This window comes from Theropithecus gelada, chromosome 3 (genome assembly GCF_003255815.1).
Source record: "Theropithecus gelada isolate Dixy chromosome 3, Tgel_1.0, whole genome shotgun sequence".
NCBI lineage: Eukaryota > Metazoa > Chordata > Mammalia > Primates > Cercopithecidae > Theropithecus > Theropithecus gelada.
Genome location: NC_037670.1, coordinates 126,863,083 through 126,882,473, shown reverse-complemented (window position 1 = coordinate 126,882,473; position 19,391 = coordinate 126,863,083). Strand labels below are relative to the sequence as shown.

The window sequence follows — 19,391 nt, the reverse complement described above, 5'->3', positions numbered from 1 at the left end:
ATGGAATTTAATCAGTGTTAGTTTTCAATATTTAAGAAAGCAACCTGAGAGCACTGCTTTATTTTTTGAAAAAAGCCAAGAACGTAAAACAATTTCTGGGCTATGTCCTAACAATTGGAAGGTCTGGATCTATCTATAAACATGCCTTTTAAATATTACTTGAAAAAGCAAGACAGTGAGTTATTATATTGAATCACATAATATACACACTACAGAACAAATGAAAATCCAGTGTTTGGTAAATGGATGCTTGTGGCTTAGGATGAAAATCCTAGTGACAGGATCTTACAACCAAGAGTATGGATGAGTTACTTCGGGAATCAGCAGATTATATTTACTTAGGAAAATTTACCTTCACAAATAAGGAGCTAGACTTAGAATGAATATTGGTCTTTGGAGGTCTGTAGTCTAGGTGTGTAGAGGGTGTGGAATTACCCACTGGAACTATCTTGAAGACACACCTCGTGCTGAAAGGAAACACTCAAAGGGTCCCGGATTGGGATCCAAGCCCCACCTGCCACTGTCCTCCTCTGTGTAGGTGGTCAAGACTACACATGCAGAGTTAGGGAAATGTGCTACTGGAAATCACCATGGATGTTTTTATAAGAAAAAGGAAATTGATCCCAGGGCAAGACCAACTCAATGGACAGTAGATGTCATTTCTCTAGAGGCAGGAGGGAGAAGGTGGGGATTTGCCACTGGGGTTTGGAGGAGTTTCTCTCTCCAGAGGCATAGACACAGGGGCAGGAGGCAGGGCTGGGGACTGAGATGGGTCCACAGAACGAGTACAAGTTTTACTTTATTTGGGTGGGGACCTTTCCTTTGGCCTATAGATGCTGTCCTGTTCCACGTACTTTTAACTTTTTTGTATTGGTTTTTTTTTTTTGAGATGGAGTTTTGCTCTGTTGCCCAGGCTGGAGTGCAATGGCACAATCTTGGCTCACTGCAACCTCCGCCTCCCAGGTTCAAGCGATTCTCCCACCTCAGCCTTCTGAGTAGATGGGATTACAGTAGTGCACCACAATGCCTGGCTAATTTTTATATTTTTAGTAGAGATGGGGTTTCACCATGTTGGCCAGGCTGGTCTCAAACTCCTGAGCTCTGGCAATCCGCCCTCCTTAGCCTCCCAAAGTGCTAGGATCATAGGCATGAGCCGCCGCACCCAGCCACTTTTTTTTTTAAACTGAATTCACATAACATAAAATTTACCATTTTAACCACTTTAGTATATACAATTTCTGGTAGTTTTTAATATATTTGCAATGTATACAACCACTTGCTTTTAAAAACTTTTCCCCTTTCTATGTTCCAATTCCCTTTAGTTACCCCAATCCTTCAGTCATGTCTCCACCATCTATATGGCCCTAACAAGATGCTGAGGAAGCCAAAGAACAGAGCAGAAAAGGGAAGTGTGATCTGTCCCCCAGCCGCCCCACACTGACGACAGTGTAGACAGAGTAGCTTCCTGAGGGTAGGGGAATGCAGCTTGGGAGCTTCAGGCTAGGCCATGTCTGGAATTGAGGAGTGACCCACAGTGCTGTCAGGAGTGGCTGGGAAATGTGCAGCTGAAAGGACTGGCTGACAGGGGAGGACCCTGGGCAGACAGAGACAACCCTCTCCCCTAACCCACTGGAATAGGGAGGCCCATAGGCTGGAGGCTGGTAGTAGCTTGGGGGACAGAAAGGCAGACACTTTGAGTGGTGCAGATTGACTCCAGCTAGACCAAAAGAAATGATATTTTGACCCTGTAACAAAACGTGAAATTAGGCGAAAGGAAATTATGCTGTAGCACCACATGAACACATACAGTTGATTCAAATTATTTGTAGTAGTTATGTTCTGTAACATCACCACAAATGCTGTATACTGAATACTGAACCATTGTTTCTACGGAAAATACAAAGGGAATTGATCACAATTCTGAAAGACACAGTCCCAAATGCCATATCCTAAATATTGAAATCCCAAAAGATCAAAATCCCAAAAATATAATTCTGGAAGATAATAATTTTAAAAATTATTTAAAAGATGTACTGATGGCCAGGCGCGGTGGCTCACTCCTGTAATCCCAGCACTTTCGGAGGCCGAGACGGGCGGATCACGAGGTCAGGAGATTGAGATCATCCTGGCTAACACTGCAAAACCCCGTCTCTACTAAAAATACAAAAATTAGCCGGGCACGGTGGCAGGCACCTGTAGCCCCAGCTACACCGGAGGCTGAGACAGGAGAATGGCGTGAACCTGGGAGGTGGAGCTTGCAGTGAGTGGAGATCATGCCACTGCACTCCAGCCTGGGAGACAGAGCGAGACTCCGTCTCAAAAAAAAAAAAAAAAAAAAAAAAAAAAGATGTACTGACTTTTTTAAAAGAAGAATTATCTGAGAAGCAAAACACAAAAGAACACTTCATAGTCCACTGTATACAATAAAATAGGCAATAATAACATACACAGTTTTGAAGGTATAGACACTCGTGTATCCTAACTATCCTGTGATCATGACTTTTGGGACTTTAGACATCAGGGATTTTCACCTTTCAGGATTTCAACATTTAGGATTATGTTGTTCAGGATTGTCTTTTAGGATTATGATCCAAATCCAAACAAGGATAAATTCTTGGAAGCCTCTAGTCACAATATGTTTGTCAATAGATCAGTATATAACTTTGTTTTGTGTTTCTATTTAAAGACACTCCTTAACCTCATGGCCAACAGCACAGTAACTCATGCCTGAATGAAGCTTATCTGAAACACATATTTTCTCCCTAAGGCATCTGACAGTCTTCTTGCACTTAGGAACACTAGACAGTGCCTCAGCACTATGCCTGGAAGCCGTTTAAACAGTGAAATCGCCAGGAAAAAGCACAAAAGATGGAACTAGGCCATGAAAACAACCGTCATTTTAGTATGAGAGCTAAAACAAAAAAGGCAGGGCATCGCCATGTTCAACCTCAATTGCGAATGTGCATGTTGGGTGACAAATTCTTTCACCATTCAGCATATATCTGCAAATAACTGGCCAAGTACTATGAGTGTTTAATTTAGGCATTCCAAATAAATTTTAGGAATAGTAGAATTTGCAAATATAGAATCTCCAAATAATGAGGACTAACTATATCTATGCCATCTACACTATACATGCAGTTTCTGCATCAACTCATGAAGTTGATAAATTCAGGGATAAAGCCATTTAATCATAGATATTTAATCTGTCAACCATGTAAATACATTACACAGACCATTTTAAAGCTTCCCTTAAATGTGTTTAATAATTTATAATATTTGATATTTTACCATGAGAAAATATTAATTATATTTAATATTTGATATTTTATCATGAGAAAATATTCAATATTTGATATTTTATCATGAGAAAATATTACATTACTATGAAACAAATGATAGTATGACAGAGTTGGTGGAGCTAGCTTCGAGTTCTTAATTTCCATGCTTGCAAAGAAAGAGCGGATACTTCCAGCCGCAGTAGTCTACAAGACTGTTCTGAGGAGTAAATATGATAATGATAGAGTGAAAGTACTTTGTAAACCCCAATTCTTCCAGGCTGCATACCTTTTGATTAATGAGGTAAGTGATGAATAGCATGCTTACTTACCTGAACCCAAATATAGCTATCCACAGCCTTCAGAACCTTCACATTGTTAACAGGGTGGATTTCAACCAACAAAGTCAAGCACTTTGATCCTACAGAGAAAAGAAGGCTTTTAGTAACAAAGATTATAATATCACACATTATTTTTTCCAAAGCAAGAAGGAAGAGCAATTTCTGATAAATCCTACTACAGTGACTATAAACTATTAAACCATTCTATCATCCTAAAGTCCCGTGAGGAGACTGAAACTGTATACCTGTTCCCAGTTTTACTCTCTAGGATGTGTGGTAGCTCCAGGACCCCAAAAGAGCAATCAGCCCAGCAAAGGACCTGCCTTCCACATCCTCAGGAGCCCTGAAGAAGCTGTTTTTTATTATGAAAACCACAGGATACTCAAGAAATGCAAATGTGAAAAGGGAAGTCTTTGAACAGCCCTGGAAACAACAGTAGATACAAGGGAGACAAATTTCAGGTTATAAGAATTTTGCATTTACAGAAAAGCATCACAATTAAAACACGAGCGGCCTCTGAAATCAAAGATCACTGTATATTACTTTGCACTCTCACCAGCAACGTGTAAAAGGGCCTAACAAACAGGTTTCTAATGGATATCATTTTTCCCAATTATCACAATTCTATGATTTGCAAAAGCAGACATATCTGAACTTTCCAAAAATATAAATATGTTAACTATTGTATTAACTATTCTACCAGGGGAAAATAAAAGGTAATTTTCTTAAAGTTTGACTTTAAAGTTTGACACTTCTACAAATCCAAGAGGGACACAGAAAAGATCTCAAGGGAGAAATCAATATACACGGAGTGAAGAAGTTGTTTGCGCTCATTCCATGCCATTTTTAGCATAGCTCCACAAGCCCTCTAGGCTTTTAAGTCTAAATAAACACAGTGTGATTCTGTGTCACTCCAATTCGGCAGCACAATGGCAAATATTGTTTGTGTAGGAAAATAAAATGATTTCTGATACATGAACATGTTAAGGCCGACAGTATGTATCAGTAGGACAGAGGCTGGGTTTCCCTCGGGGACAGTGGTACAGCACTGATAATGACCCACTTATTTCTTCACTGTCACATCTAGCAAATGCCATAAAAGACAGCAATCAGGAGGAAGTCCATGGACACGGGCTTCCCCGCATGGAGTTACCAAAGATATCTAAATTTAGGTCAAGGTTCTCCCTCCCCCAAGATTAAACTGTAGAAAAGAAGGACTGGCCTTATATTTGAGCTTTTATTGAGATTCTAATATGATCCAATGTCTCTCAGTGACTTCACTGTGAAAAATAACATACAATTTGGGGAGGGCACAGAAGCATGGAATTTAATCAGTGTTAGTTTTCAATATTTAAGAAAGCAACCTGATAGCACTGCTTTATTTTTTGAAAAAAACCAAGAATGTAAAACAATTTCTGGGCTATGTCCTAACAATTGGAAGGTCTGGATCTATCTATAAACATGCCTTTTAAATATTACTTGAAAAAGCAAGACAGTGAGTTATTATATTGAATCACATAATATACACACTACAGAACAAATGAAAATCCAGTGTTTGGTAAATGGATGCTTGTGGCTTAGGATGAAAATCCTAGTGACAGGATCTTACAACCAAGGGTATGGATGAGTTACTTTGGGAATCTGCTTGATGACTCAAAAAATGGCTCCAGGAATAAGAAAGACATTGGTGTCAAAGATATTTGTGAAGAAAAATAGAATAGAAATGCTCTGTTGAGCGGTGAGTATGAGGGGGGGAAAATGAATTTCTCTTATTGTTATTTTAAATGTATATGACTAAATTAGCATATTAAATAGTACAAGCTGACATTTTTTGACCTAAAAGTGTGTGTGTGTGTATGCGTATGTATGTATGTGTATATATAAATATATATATATAATTTTTTTTTAATGAGATTGAGTCTCACTCTGTCACCCAGGCTGGAGTGCAGTGGCATGATCTCGGCTCACTGCAACCTTCGCCTCCTGGGTTCAAGCAATCCTCCTGCCTCAGCCTCCTGAGTAGCTAGGATTATAGGCATCCGCCACCACACTTGGCTAATTTTTTTGTATTTTTAGTAGAGATGTGGTTTCACCATGTTGGCCAGGCTGGTCTCGAACTCCTGACCTCGTGTCTGCCTCAGTCTCCCAAAGTGCTGAGATTACAGTTGTAAGCCACTGCACCAGGCCAAAAATTTATGTATTTTAACTGGGCGGGGGGAGGGGGAACCTTTTGGGGGAGAAAGAGGAAATTTTCTCATTAGAAAAATAATCACAGCCGGGCATAGTGGCTCACACCTGAAATCCCAGCAATTTGGGAGGCTGAGGCAGGCAGATCATGAGGTTAGAATACTGAGTCCATCCTGGCTAACACAGTGAAACGCCATCTCTGCTAAAAATACCAAAAAAAAAAAAAAAAAAAAATTAGCTGGGCATGGTGGCACACGCCTGTAGTCCCAGCTACTCGGGAGGCTAAGGCAGGAGAATCTCTTGAAACCAGGAGGCGGAAGTTGCAGTAAGCCAAGGTTGCGCCACTTCACTCCAGCCTGGTGACAGAGCGAGACTCCATCTAAACAAACAAAAAAATTAGCTGGGCGTGGTGGCACACATCTGTAGCTACTCGGGAGGCTGAGGCAGGAGAATCACTTGAACCCAGGAAGCGCAGGTTGCAGTGAGCTGAGATCGCGCCACTGCACTCCAGCCTGGGCGACAGACGAGGCTCCGTCTCAAAAAAAAGAAAAGAAAAAAAAGAAAAAGAATCACCATATATTTGGTCTTTTTTTTTTTTTTTTAAGCAGGAATTTGTACCCAAATGAGATAGCCAGCTATCAGCTAGATTTTCTTATCTTTAAAATGGGAAGATCTTTCAAGGCAAAAAAAATCTTTCTACACTAATTTTTCCCTTCTGGAGTACAACCTAGACATTTGACTAATATTACTAGCCTAATAAGAGTAAACCTTTGTAGATAGGTTTGCAACATACCTTGTGCTCTCGATAACATACCATGTGCTTTCACAGTGAGAAAGGAAGCATTGTGAATTAAGATTCTAGAGACATCAGTTCTAGTTTCAGTTCTGCATTATCCTGGTATTTACTTCACAGCAAATCACCAAGCTTTCCTAGGCCTCAATGCCTCATTATTAAACATAATAAAACATGTGGGGCAAGGTGCTCATACCTGTAATTCCAACACTTTTGGAGGCCAAGGCAGGAGGATCACTTGAGGCCAGGAGTTTGAGACCCACCTGGGCAACATAGTGAAACCCCATCTCTACAAAAAAATGAAAAAAATATTAAGAACTAGCTGGGCATGGTGGTGTGTGCCTGTAGCCCCAGCTACTCAGAATGTTGAGGTAGAAAGATCACTTGGGCCAGGGAGTTCGAGGCTGTAGTGAGCCATAGGAGTGTCAGTGCACCCCAGCCTGGGCAATAGGGCAAGACCCTGTCTCAAAAATAATAATCAGAATAAAATGAAAGACCAAAGAACCAGATTACTTCTACAATCCCTTTCAGCCATAAAATCCCATTATTCTATGAGGTGCTAAATTAAGAATTTTGATGGCCGGAAGAGGTGGCTCACACCTGTAATCCCACCACTTTGGGAGGCCGAGGCAGGTGGATCACCCAAGGTCAGGAGTTCAAGACTAGCCTGGCCAACACAGGGAAACCCTGTCTCTACTAAAAATACAAAAATTAGCCGGGCATGGTGGTGGATGCCTGTGGTGCCGGCTACTTAGGAGGCTGAGGCAGGAGAATTGCTTGAACCTGGGAGGCGGAGGTTGCAGCGAGCCTAGATTGCACCATTGCACTCCAGCCTGGGCAACACAGCAAGACTCCATCTCAGAAAAAAAAAAAAAAGAATTTTGAGAATCAAGATATCAGTGGAGACTGGACACAGTGGCTCACACCTGTAATCCTAACATGTTGGGTGGCTGAAGTGGGCAGATTGCCTGAGCTCAGGAGTTCAAGACCAGCCTGTCCATCCCCTCTCTGCTGAAAACACAAAAAATTAGCCAGGCATGGTGGTGCACACTTGCAATCCCAGCTATTCAGGAGACTAGGCGGGAGTATCATTTGAACACAGGAGGCGGAGGTTGCAGTGAGCCGAGATCATGCCACTGCACTCCAGCCTGGGTGACAGAGCAAGGCACTGTCTCAAAAAAAAAAAAAAAAAAAGATTATCAATGGAGACTGGGAGACCATCACTGAAGGGGAAGACAAGACCAGGCAATATCTGGATACCACAAGGAGAGACAGCAGGATCAGGCAGAGGGATAGACATGACATGAGGAGAACGGAGGTGAGCCAAAGACCGTGGTGTGATCCAGGCACACGCTGTGAAATGGTGACAAAGATGGGAGAGTTCAGTATGGCCTGGTTCTGAAGGAGCTCTGGTTATTCAAGCTCTTGAACCAAATCACAGCTTCACAGAGCGTCTGTGACACTGGACTGTCTATGATGGTGAGAGGGAGCTCTGGAAAATCTCAGTGGCAATGGGGCCCCTGACCCATGTGGTCACCCCAGTTGCTGCCCAGTGAGGATCTGCTGTGACTTGTAGCAAATGCAACTCCACAGGGGAGGATGAAGGGGACACCCAGAACCTGGTTTGCTATGGAAGGCTATTTTCTCAGTAAAATATTAACTCTGCCATCTCTACAGCCAAGAAAAGGAGCACTATTGATTAAAAAAAAGAAAAAAAACTGCACTGTAAAGTATGTGGATCAAAGAAGCCTGTTTACATAAAAGATGGTGCAATTTGTCTCATCTACTGTGGAAAAATCTCATTTTAAGCAACAGTGTTAAACCCCACCTGAGACAAACCACATATTATAATCTAATGGCTTGTAAGGCCATTTGATGGACAGACAAAATAACCTTTCCAAATATTCATTCAAATAAAATATTCTAATAAATCCTATAGTGCTTTCTGATTACATCATCTGAAATCTTTACTGAACAAAATGAAATCTTCCCATGATGAGCAATATCTTTCATATACTGATGACTCCTAAATGTGTCTCTCCAGCCCTGACCTCTTACCTGGCCTTCTGACTCATCTCCAAACTCCACCTCACAGCTCCACTGGGATGTCTATTAGGCATGTCAAACTGAGCAAGTCCAAATGAAACTCTTCTTTCCTGCCCCTCCCATGCATAGATACACACCCACATGCCCTTCTACCTGTTCTAGCCAAAAAACCTTACAGTGAGTCACCCTTGACTTGTCTCTTTTTCTCATATTCCCATCAAATCCGGCAGCATGCATATGTGTATGTGTGTGTGTGTGCGTGTGTGTGTGTGTGTGTGTATACATATATATACATACATACATATATATATATATATATATATTTTTTTTTTTTTTGAGATGGAGTCTTACTCCATCACCCAGGCTGGAGTACAGTGGTGTGATCTCTGCTCACTGCAACCTTTATTTCCTGGGATCAAGCAATTATCCTGCCTCAGCTTCCCTACTAGCTGGGATTACAGGTATGTGCCACCACACCTGGCTAATTTTTGTATTTTTAGTAGAGACAGGGTTTCACCATGTTGGCCAGGCTAGTCTCAAACTCCTGACCTCAGGTGATCCACCTGCCTCAGCCTCCCAAAGTGCTAGGATTACAGGCGTGAGCCACTGTGCCTGGCCAAGCAGCCAATCTTGAAAAGTTGAGAATACATCCAAACACAGTCACTTAGCCCTTGCTCCATTTCACCAGTCCAAGCCATTAGATTATAATAGTTCTCCCCTTGCCCTGCTGCAGTCCATCTTCCACACAGCAGCTACAGCAATCCTTTTATGAAGCAAGTTAGATCACGCCCCTGCTCAATACGCATATCGCTTCCCATTTTACTATGAATGAGGGCCACAATCTTTACAATGGCCTCCTTGGGTCTATGTGATCTGTCTGCACCTCACCTCCTTTTTCCTTTGCCCTCAGTTCCTATCACTCTGCCTCTTGTTCACTCCACTTGTCTCACTGACCTCCTCACTATCCTTGAACAGTGAGTCTACCAAGTATAGTCTGTGGTGACTGTTTAATCTTCCAGAAATGTGCTTTCCCCATAGCCTCGTGCTTGTTCCCTCCCCACCTTCAGGTCTCTGTTTAAACACTCCCCTAATGGCCTTTCCTAGTATCCTTCCCCAAATAAATTAATTGCACTCAAATCTCTGCTTCAGACACAGTGTATGGGGAAATTCACACTCAGATAAGAACTTATCTCAGGCAGCAATATAACTCTAGGATCACTCTAGCCAGGGTTGGCATAAGGGACTGGGAAGAATGAAACAGGGAAGAAAAGTATACCAGTAAATGGGGCATTATCAAATTAGTGACCACCTTGGATTTTAAGCTGCTTGGAGTGCACCTCACAATTACCCACTTTGGAGATGGAAAGGAAGATCATTTATCTTTCAGCTCCTTGCCACCATTGGTCATGGATTATTCTCCTGGGCATCATGCCCAACCATACTTCCAAGCTGTACGTGTGTAGGCAGTAAATAGATTTTCCCAAGCGCCCTGGGCGGAAAGCAAGACACAGGTAGGGCAGCTGAGGCGAGGCACTGTCAGACTACACCTAGGCAGAGCTGGCCAACATGGTAAAGTTTTGAGGTATCCAATACAACAACTAATAATGTTCATTGCACTGTTTTTAAAGATGCAAGCAGATAATCTCACTATAAGTGCATCAAACTTACAAGACTGAGCAAGCATCCCTGAATAGACTTTAATGTTGTAATCAAGTAAAGTTTAAAATTGGCCTGAAAGTAAATTTTATATTCTACATAATCATAAATGACCACTGTTCTGTGTGACAGTCAGGCATATATGGTGCACAATAGATAGATGTAAAAATATAGTTACTAGTCAGTTTCCCAACATAATAAAGAATTTTTAAGGCCAAAAAAATAAGGCTCAAGAAGAACTGGGAGGCACAGGAGCCAACCCAAGGTTCTATACGGAGACCCACCCTCACCACCTCCAGGAACACAGCAGCTAGGCCTTTCCTCTTCTTGGAGAAAGGGGTCTATTAGCCCAAAGGTCAGGGCCATATCCTGGGGTTCTGCCTATACCCTTGTTTTAAGGGTCAGCACACCATGTGCCAGATCATATTTTACTTAAGCCATTCCAGTTCCGTCTCCTCTGAAGCAAGCCCTGTGCTTAATTCTAAAAGGAGCAGAGAGTGCTGACAGTACTGGGAAAAGGAGGACATGGCACTGAAGAAGGAAGGGGTTGTTGTTCTCAGTATATCATGGCAGGAGGAGGGTAAGGATGAGCAATACAAATTATGAGATTTCAGGTGAGCCTCCCGCCCACCAAATAAAACAATTTTACTGAGGCCCCCAAGAAGTCCCATCCAGACTCAGCTCTGGGGAAATGTGTGTCATAAGAAGCCCAGGAGTGCCTCACAAGCCTCATGTGGAAAGTAAGTACAAAGGGTTTTTCCATCACATGCAATGACAGGAAAATCCATCTGAGTGGTAACTATGCTAACAAAAGAAGTAATTTAAGAAGGAATTTAAGCATCAAATAAACAGAACAGATGGAAAGCACCTGGGAGCAGAATAGTACGAGATTGATAGGAGACCCACTAGGCCAGCAGTTGACCAATGGTAGTCACAGGCTGGCTCCAGCCCACAGGTGGTTACTATTGTCCCAAGTAGCATTTTTAAATATATTCAAGCCAACATTTACAAATTCGATCTTTACAAAAAGCTCCAGACTTCCACTGATAAATTGAAAAGCCAGTTCCACTGGACTTGCTAGTGACAACAAAAAGCTAGAGCTGAGTAGTGGCTCCCCATCTTGAAAGTCCCCCACGGGGCATTCCCACCCCACTACTAGTCCCTATAGCTCTTGAACTTTTTTTTTCCCATTAAAGAAAAAAAAAATTTCTTGGTTTCTATGTTAAAAATGGGAAAAAAAAACAAAAACAAAAAAAAACAAAGACATTCTGCTGGTCACTTGATGTTTTTTCTTACATTCAATCTACTTCACATATTTACATGGTCTCTCTGGCCAATGTATGCATTTGCAGTTGAAACCCTAGACCAGACTGAAAGCCCCATGAGGGTAGATGCTATACCTCTCTTACACACCATTGTATCCCCAGCACCATGCATAGTGTCTGACCCACAGCAGGCACTCAATACTGTTGAGTTATAGACAGAGGGATGACTTACAGCACTTTTTAAAAGGTGGTGGGGAGGGGCCAGGGAGCATCACACAGCTACAAAACTATAAAGTGGGCCTTGGCAAATGAGCAGAATTGGTCTTCAGTATTGGTATACTACTTATAATGTGTTAGGTACTAATCGATACTTAACCAGATATAAGAAAAGATGCATTCTTGACTTTCCCAATCTTTTACACCAACATCTGACCATAGGTTTCTACTTCAGCATTTATTTAGCCTGCAGGTAATAATTACCATCTTAATACTTCTGTTAAATCACTGTTAGATCATTGTCTGTACTTTCCTGTTTGCTTGAAAAAAATATATATTTTTTAGAAGTCTTGTTCATGCTTGACATGACCTTTGTCTTTTATTCTGAGATACAATAAGGCTATTTCTAAAGATGCTTGAAATCTTATTTAGTAGTATAATAAATCACCTACCAATAACCTTCATCTACCCATAGGTACTAAAAAGTGTAATTTCATTACCTGGTTGAAGTTCGTTCCTTTTTCCTTCTTTAGTAGACTGAACTAAACTTGCAGCTAATGGAAAAAGAAAAAAAAATTCCATTAGCAATTGGTCCATATGGTGGCTTGTTAAAGCTTACCATTTTATACCTCAAATAGATGAGGGCTCAAAGAGATATGTCAACGGAACATAAGGGCAGAACACAAAGCATTCTTTTTTGTAGGTATACCCTCCATATTCTTTATTTCAAACTTAACTTGTCAAGAACATTTCTTTCTCAGAAAATCATTGTTATAGAATAATACTGAAAAAATCTAATACTTTGAAACTCTTGAAAGATGTAGTTCAGTTCTTGACATGTAGCAGTAAGAGCTCAACTTACCAAGCAAAGTTCTTTCACTGTTGACAGAGCAACTGAAAACTTGCAAGTCTTTCTCAAAGGTATACAGAAGCTATTAAAACAAAAGTATTTTTTAGTTTGAAGTTTCATACATTAAACAACAATTATATGAACATAAATTCCCATTAAGCTCTGTGCTAAGTATTACTGGGGCAAAATATTTCAGTAAAGAATGAAACTAATTTAGCTATGCTGACACATTCCAGACTACTCTTTACCAAAAAAAAAGTGTGCTATTGTAAGCCATGTTTGGCACTGATATTTAGCCATGAGACAACCAAGTATAGTGGTTAAGAGCATAGATGTTGGAGCCCAGCAAGAACCAGGTTCAAATCCTGACTCTGTCACTTGCTAGCTGTGTGACCTTGGATAAATTATTCAGCTTCTCTATCCCGCCATCAGTAAAACACATCTACTCTAGGATTGTTAGGAGGATCAAGTGAGATAATCTCTATGAAGCACTTAGTGCAATAAGCACTCAAATGTTAGCTATTGTAATTACTGAGGTAATTAATTACAAAATAATCATTAGTTTTCTTAGCCACTGTCACAAGTGCATCTCCCATAGGCCTTTCATATTTGGAGGACCGGGAAGGTAGTCTTCTTTAATTTTTTTTCCTTGTTGTTGTTTAAAATGTTCAAAATGTTGCAAGATTCCATTTTCTTGAATATTAAAGAAAATGAAAATGCCCATGTAGGAGGATGTGATGTGGAGATTGAGGAACTAGAGAATACCAGTTCTATTAGGCAGGCTGTCTTAAAGAACACCCAGAGGATAAGGGAAAGAGACAGTCTTAGATCTCAGAAGACAACAGCCTAAGAGAAACAGTAAATAGTATAAGTATTAAGAAGGTTACTAGTACCTGCACCCTAAAAAAGTATCGAGAACACACAAGACCCCTATAGCTAGAAGTCGATGGGAAAAGCTAGCAATGCTAGGGGACAACTGATTACGGAAAGTGAACTTCCAGTTAATCAGGTACTGAATTCATGTGAGAATTTTTGGTTTCCTTTGACTCTTGCTCTAACTGAGGAATTCTAAATTATTACTAAGAAGAATCTAATTCTAAATTATTACTAAGAAGAATGGGTACATACACATAATTTTTAATGTGTTATCTTTTAATTACAAAGATAACATAAGTATAGTCTCAATGTTTAAAAGATGGAAACGCTATCAAATAAAAAGTCAAAGCCAGCCTGGACAACATGACAAAATCCTATTTCTAAAAAAGTTTTTTTAAAAATATGTCAGGCATGGTGGTATGCCTGTAGTCCTAGCTACTTGGGAGGCTGAGATAGGAGGATCACTTGAGCCCAGGAGGTCAAGACTGCTATGAGCCATGATTGTGTCACTGCACTCCAGCCCAAGTGACAGAGGGAGACCCTGTCTCAAACAAAAATAAAAGGTCAAAAGAAATAGCAGTCCTTCATACTCAGCCAATCCCAACTCTCTTCCAAAAGGAAGCACGTTTATAAATTGTCTATATTTATGCACTTATATTACACAGTTACATTGCAAGTTTTTAAAAAACATAAATGGAATGTATTAAATGTATTATTCTGACAACTTGCTTTTTTCATGTAACAACATGTTTTGGAGAGCCTTCTGTACCAGTACAGAAGTCTTAATCCTTTAATAGCTGTATCCATTTCCAAAACTTACTGATGGGCATTTAGTATGCCTCCTACATTTAGGTAATATAATAATCCAATGAACCTTTTACATAAACCTGTGTGAATCTGTGCAGATATTTCTGTAGAATCAAAACCTCAAAGTGGAATTTCTAGGTCAATAGGTGTGCAAGTATCAGAAGTCTTTAACTCCAAGCATCAAAAAATCTTCCCCAATCTAGCTTAGGCAAAAAGACAATTAGTGGCTCATGAAATTGAACAGAATGGGGTGTTACTTCAGTATTGGCTTGATCTAGAGCTGGAAATACCCATTCTCCTAGCTTTCTGGGTTCAATACATTTGTCAGTCTCCACACAATAGAGCTCCAAGTTCTATTCCCCAAAGTCACAGCAATTCCAACCCAGTGAATTCACTTATCACCAAATCCAATGGAAAAGAGAAGAATCCATGTCCCAAATTCCCAGCAAAGTATTCTCTTTTATCCATTTAGGTCATGTTCACTCTTGTATGCACTACCAGGGAAGTCCTACATGACAGAAGGTGGGAGAAAGAGGTGGAAGAGGGTGAGGAAGGAAAGCTATTGGCACTGTGCTTATGCTTATCCCATTACTTATGCTAATGGGAAGCACAGGTAATACATTGCTTCTCTTTTGCCGATTCCAGGGTAAAACCATTAACTCAAAACTAGAGGTGGTGCGGGGCAAAGTGGAGTCAACCCACTTATCCCTATTGCTCCCACCAAGTACAGTTTTAAAACCTTGGACATATATTTTTTTAAGTTTCAAAGACGACTCTGAAATGCAGAGAGAAGGCAGCAGACTCTTTAGGGACCCCAGATCCTGATGAATGACATAGTGGCGAGTTCCCTGGGTTTTCCTTTTGTGTCATACAGCCTAGACTCGGAGCTAAAGGGGTGAAAACAACAGAAATACTGATGGGAGCAGACAAAAACAAACACACATCCATGCTCTCTAGCCAAAGGAATTGGAAAGGGGAAACATAGCAAGAGAGAAACTTTTTACTATAACCACCCTAACTCCAGCTAAACACCACAAAAGAAAATGAAACCCCACTCCCATCTCTATCAGCAAAGTCTGCATGGGGAGCTTAGACTCCCACCTTTGCCCAGCTATAACAAGGCACCCTTCCCCCTTCTGCAAGATAAGTATCAAAGAAGACCAAAAAGGAAATCAGAACTTTCATCCATTCCCAGTGGTAAATAAGCCTTCCCCCACTAAAAGTGCCAGCAAAGCCACATGGATCCTGGACTCCCACCCAGACTCCAGTAGTAAAGAAGTCCCTTTCTACCTCCTCACTGGGATGGTGTCTGAGGTGGCTGAATGGGAAGCCAGAACTTTCACTACCACCCAGTGATAATGAGGCCTTCACCTACCTTTCCCCCATCCTGCTCCTCTGCAGTGGTATCAGTGGAGGCCAAGTGGGGAGACTGAAATCCCATTTCTGTCTGGCCATAACAAGACACTTCTCTCCACTAGGGTATCCAAGTAGGCCAAGTGGGGAACCTGGACCTTCGCCCGGCACAACCTAGCAGTAGTAGGTTGTACCACCAACCCCACTAATTCCCCAACAGGTAAATTATCAGAGGAGGCATGCTAAAGAGAAGACTTAAATAAGATCCAGAGTTCCATAATGTAGTCCTCGAAATGTTTAGCATACAATAGAAAATCTCATGTCATACCAAGAACCAGGAAAATCTCAAACTGAATGAGAAAACAATAGGCACAAGCACTGAGATAACAAAGATATTGGGATTTTCTGACAAAGATTTTAAAAATGGTCATAAAAATGCTTCAATAAGTAATAACAAGTATGCTCGAAACAAATGAAAAAAGTCTCAGCAAGAAATGGAATATGTAAAGAAAAATATAAATGGAAATTTCACAGCTGAAAAATACAATTACCAATTTTTTTTTAACAAAACCTCCATGGGTAGTCTCAACAACATAGTGGAGAGGACATAAGAATCAGTGAACTTGAAAACAATAGAAGTCACCTAATTTAAATGATAGACAGAAAACCGAAAAATAAAAGAAACAGAACCTCAGAGATCCGTGAGACTATAACAAAAGATCTACCATTCTTGTAATCAGAGTCCACAAAAAGTGAAGAGAAACAGATTGGAACATTAAGAAAAAATATTTGAAGAAATATTGGCTAATGACTAAAAATGTCCCAAATTTGGCAAGAAACTACAGATTCAATAAGTGGAGTGAACCCCAAACAGGGAAAATCCAAACAAATCCATACCAAGACACAGCATAATCAAACTTCAGAAAACTAAGGAGAAAGAAAAAATTTTTTTCAAAAACGGCAAAGAAAAAAAGTGACATCTAATGGGGGGAAAAAATTCAAAAGATAGCAGATTTCTCATGAGAAACCAGAGAACCCAGAAGGAAATGGCACGTTTTTCAAGAGAGGAACAAAAAGAACTATGAATCCTAAATTCTATACTTGGCAAAATTATCCTTCAGTAATGAAAGGAAAAAAAAGACATTCTCAGATGAAGAAAACTATGAGAACTTGTCATCAGCATACTTACCCTAAAAAAAATGGCTAAAAAAAGTTATTGAAAGAGAAAAGAAATGATAAAAGGAATGTTAGAACATCAGAAAGAACCATGGAAAGAGCAAATATACAGGTAAACACAATAGACTTTCCTTCTCCTCTTGTGTTTTCTAAATTATGTTCGACAATCGGGGCAAAAAGTATAACATTGCCTGATGTGGATCTTAAAGAATGTATAGGAAATATCAAAGACAAAAACACGGGAAGGCAAAGAGACTTAAAAGGAGATAAGAGTTCTATACTTCATTTGAACTGGTAAAATTTCAACACCAATAGATCTTGCGGTGACAGAATAACTCTTTCTTGATTGCAGTGATAATTACAGGAATCTACACAAGTGATGAAATGGCATAGAACTATATGCACACATTCTGCTGACATTAATTTATTGGTTTTAATATATTATCCTATAGTTACACAAGATGTAACAATTGAGAGAAACTGAGTGAAGAATACACAGGACATTGCTGTACTTGTTTTTCAAATTTAAAAACTAAAAACTTTTAGAGAAGGATGGGTAAGCATTAAGACTGAGAAACCATTATCCCATCCTGAAGCTTAATTACCAAGAGAAAGATTTTTTTTTCCTCTTGATGGCACCATCTTTCTCACGGTGGCACCTTTGCAAGGAAAAATATAGTGCTTGAAAAGAATTTTAGGCTGGGTGTGGTGGCTCACACCGTAATCTCAGCACTTTGGAGGCTGAGGCAGGCAGATCACGAGCTCAGCACTTTGGAGGCTGAGGCAGGCAGATCACTGGCCAACATGGTGAAACCCTATCTCTACTAAAACAACAACAACAACAACAAAAATTAGCTGGGCGTGGTGGCACACACCTGTAGTTCCAGCTACTTGGGAGTCTGAGGCAGGAAAATTGCTTGAACCCCAGAGGCGGAGGTTACAGTGAGCTGACATGGCACTACTGCACTGCTGCCTGGCAACAGAGACTCCATCTCAAAAAAAAAAAAAAAAAAAAAAAGAATTTTAAAGCCCATCTAGATTCGGCATACAAATCCATTCCTTCAACAAAACCATCAAAAGGTCAAAAACACATATGGGCTGTAAGGGTTGTGCTTATGTGGAGAAGAGATGGAAGAAGGGGAGGGTTTGTTTAGCAACTATGGTTCAGAAGCAAAATTTGCCTGTTTACAAAGCTAGTTTAAATTTCCTATTAATGTATCCTTTGGCCAATTTATTTTCTGGACTAATTTTCACATTTTGGAATTCAAAGCAGCTTTGTCACCGGAAAATTTTTGAAAAACAGCCACTCTGGAGGGAACCTATTACTATCAATCCATTGAAAAATATTCACTGCACTCCTACCACTCACAGGCAGTAAGCTAAAGGTAACCGGGATGAAACACATTGGTATGCAAAGTGCTCCTACTGTCAGTGCTCACAGTCTTGGGAAATGTGAGCAGAATATGACCACAAAAGATAACAGCAGTCACCACAACTGGATTGAGAGAAGACAGACTATGGTGTCTCCTCTCAATCCATTTTTTTAGAATACATGCCACACAGAAATTAAGCAACAATTGCACTGAAAACTTGATATTTTATTCTCTTTCCCTAGACTGTGTATTGTGAAAGACTTTACGTTGATCATCACTGTGTCTCCAGCACCTGACAGGGAAAACACTCAATGTTTATTTGTCGGATCAGTGAATGAGTGAGTGAATGAATGAATGAATGAATGTGAAAGGGGTGGAAGAAGGAAGAGAGAATTAACCAAGCAGCATATTGGAACCCTGAAGAGTAAGGCGACCTGTAAGAAATTTCTAACGGATAAAGGACATTTAAGTTAAAAAATGTCCAATATTCAATTCTAAATTGTTTTTACATAGGCACAAAATTACTCCCTCTCATTTGCTCCCAGAATTAGACAAAGTCGCCTGTCACATCAACCAATGCCTTATGTGAGTAATCTGGGGGAAAAAATAAGGAAAGGGGTTCCTTGTCTGAATCATTAAGAAATAATGAGAAACAAGACACGTGAAGGTTAAGCAGAAGCAGAAAGAGTCAGAGGTCATTATACGATGATGTGGAAGTACACAAATCTCAAGGAGGACACGGGACCTCCTACTTTCTTACAGGATACTGAATAATTTGTTTGAGCCAATTTTACTTAAATCTCAAAGGTCTAAGAGACTTCACCTTACTATTTGGTTCAATAGTCCTTGTGTTTTTTGTTTAAGATAATAGGACCAAGAGATCATTAAGGGATAAGAGAAGGAAAGCAAAGAAATACAAATTTTTAGAAAATAAAGTTGGTATTCCCACTCCTAGATATGCATACAAAAGAATTTTAAAATAGCCACGTATACAATAGTGTTCATAATAGATAAATGTTAGAAACAGGTGCCCATCAACAAATGAAAGAATAAAACTGTTGCATATACTGTGACAACTGATTGCATGAATTGGTGTTATTCTGTCATACTCAATTGAGTTAAATCAAGAGATCAGGAGAGGAAAAGAGAAGCACACGGGGCACAAGTGCCTGGC

At 40.2% G+C, this 19,391-nt stretch overlaps 1 protein-coding gene across 8 annotated transcripts in view; it reads right to left on the bottom strand.

The window, feature by feature from the left end:
* The window catches only part of GSAP (gamma-secretase activating protein), a 106,342-nt gene that overhangs the window by 74,671 nt on the left and 12,280 nt on the right, over nt 1-19,391 (bottom strand). For all 8 annotated transcript variants that reach the window (XR_003118512.1, XM_025378739.1, XM_025378738.1 and 5 more), the window contains 3 exons: nt 12,645-12,714; nt 12,283-12,336; nt 3,611-3,699 (listed from right to left, as the gene is read on the bottom strand). Coding sequence is in view for 5 of the 8 variants with exons in the window: in XM_025378739.1 (XP_025234524.1) it covers nt 3,611-3,699; nt 12,283-12,336; nt 12,645-12,714 (213 nt within the window). In the remaining 3 variants the exon portion in view is untranslated. The remainder of the gene's footprint in view (nt 1-3,610; nt 3,700-12,282; nt 12,337-12,644; nt 12,715-19,391) is intronic.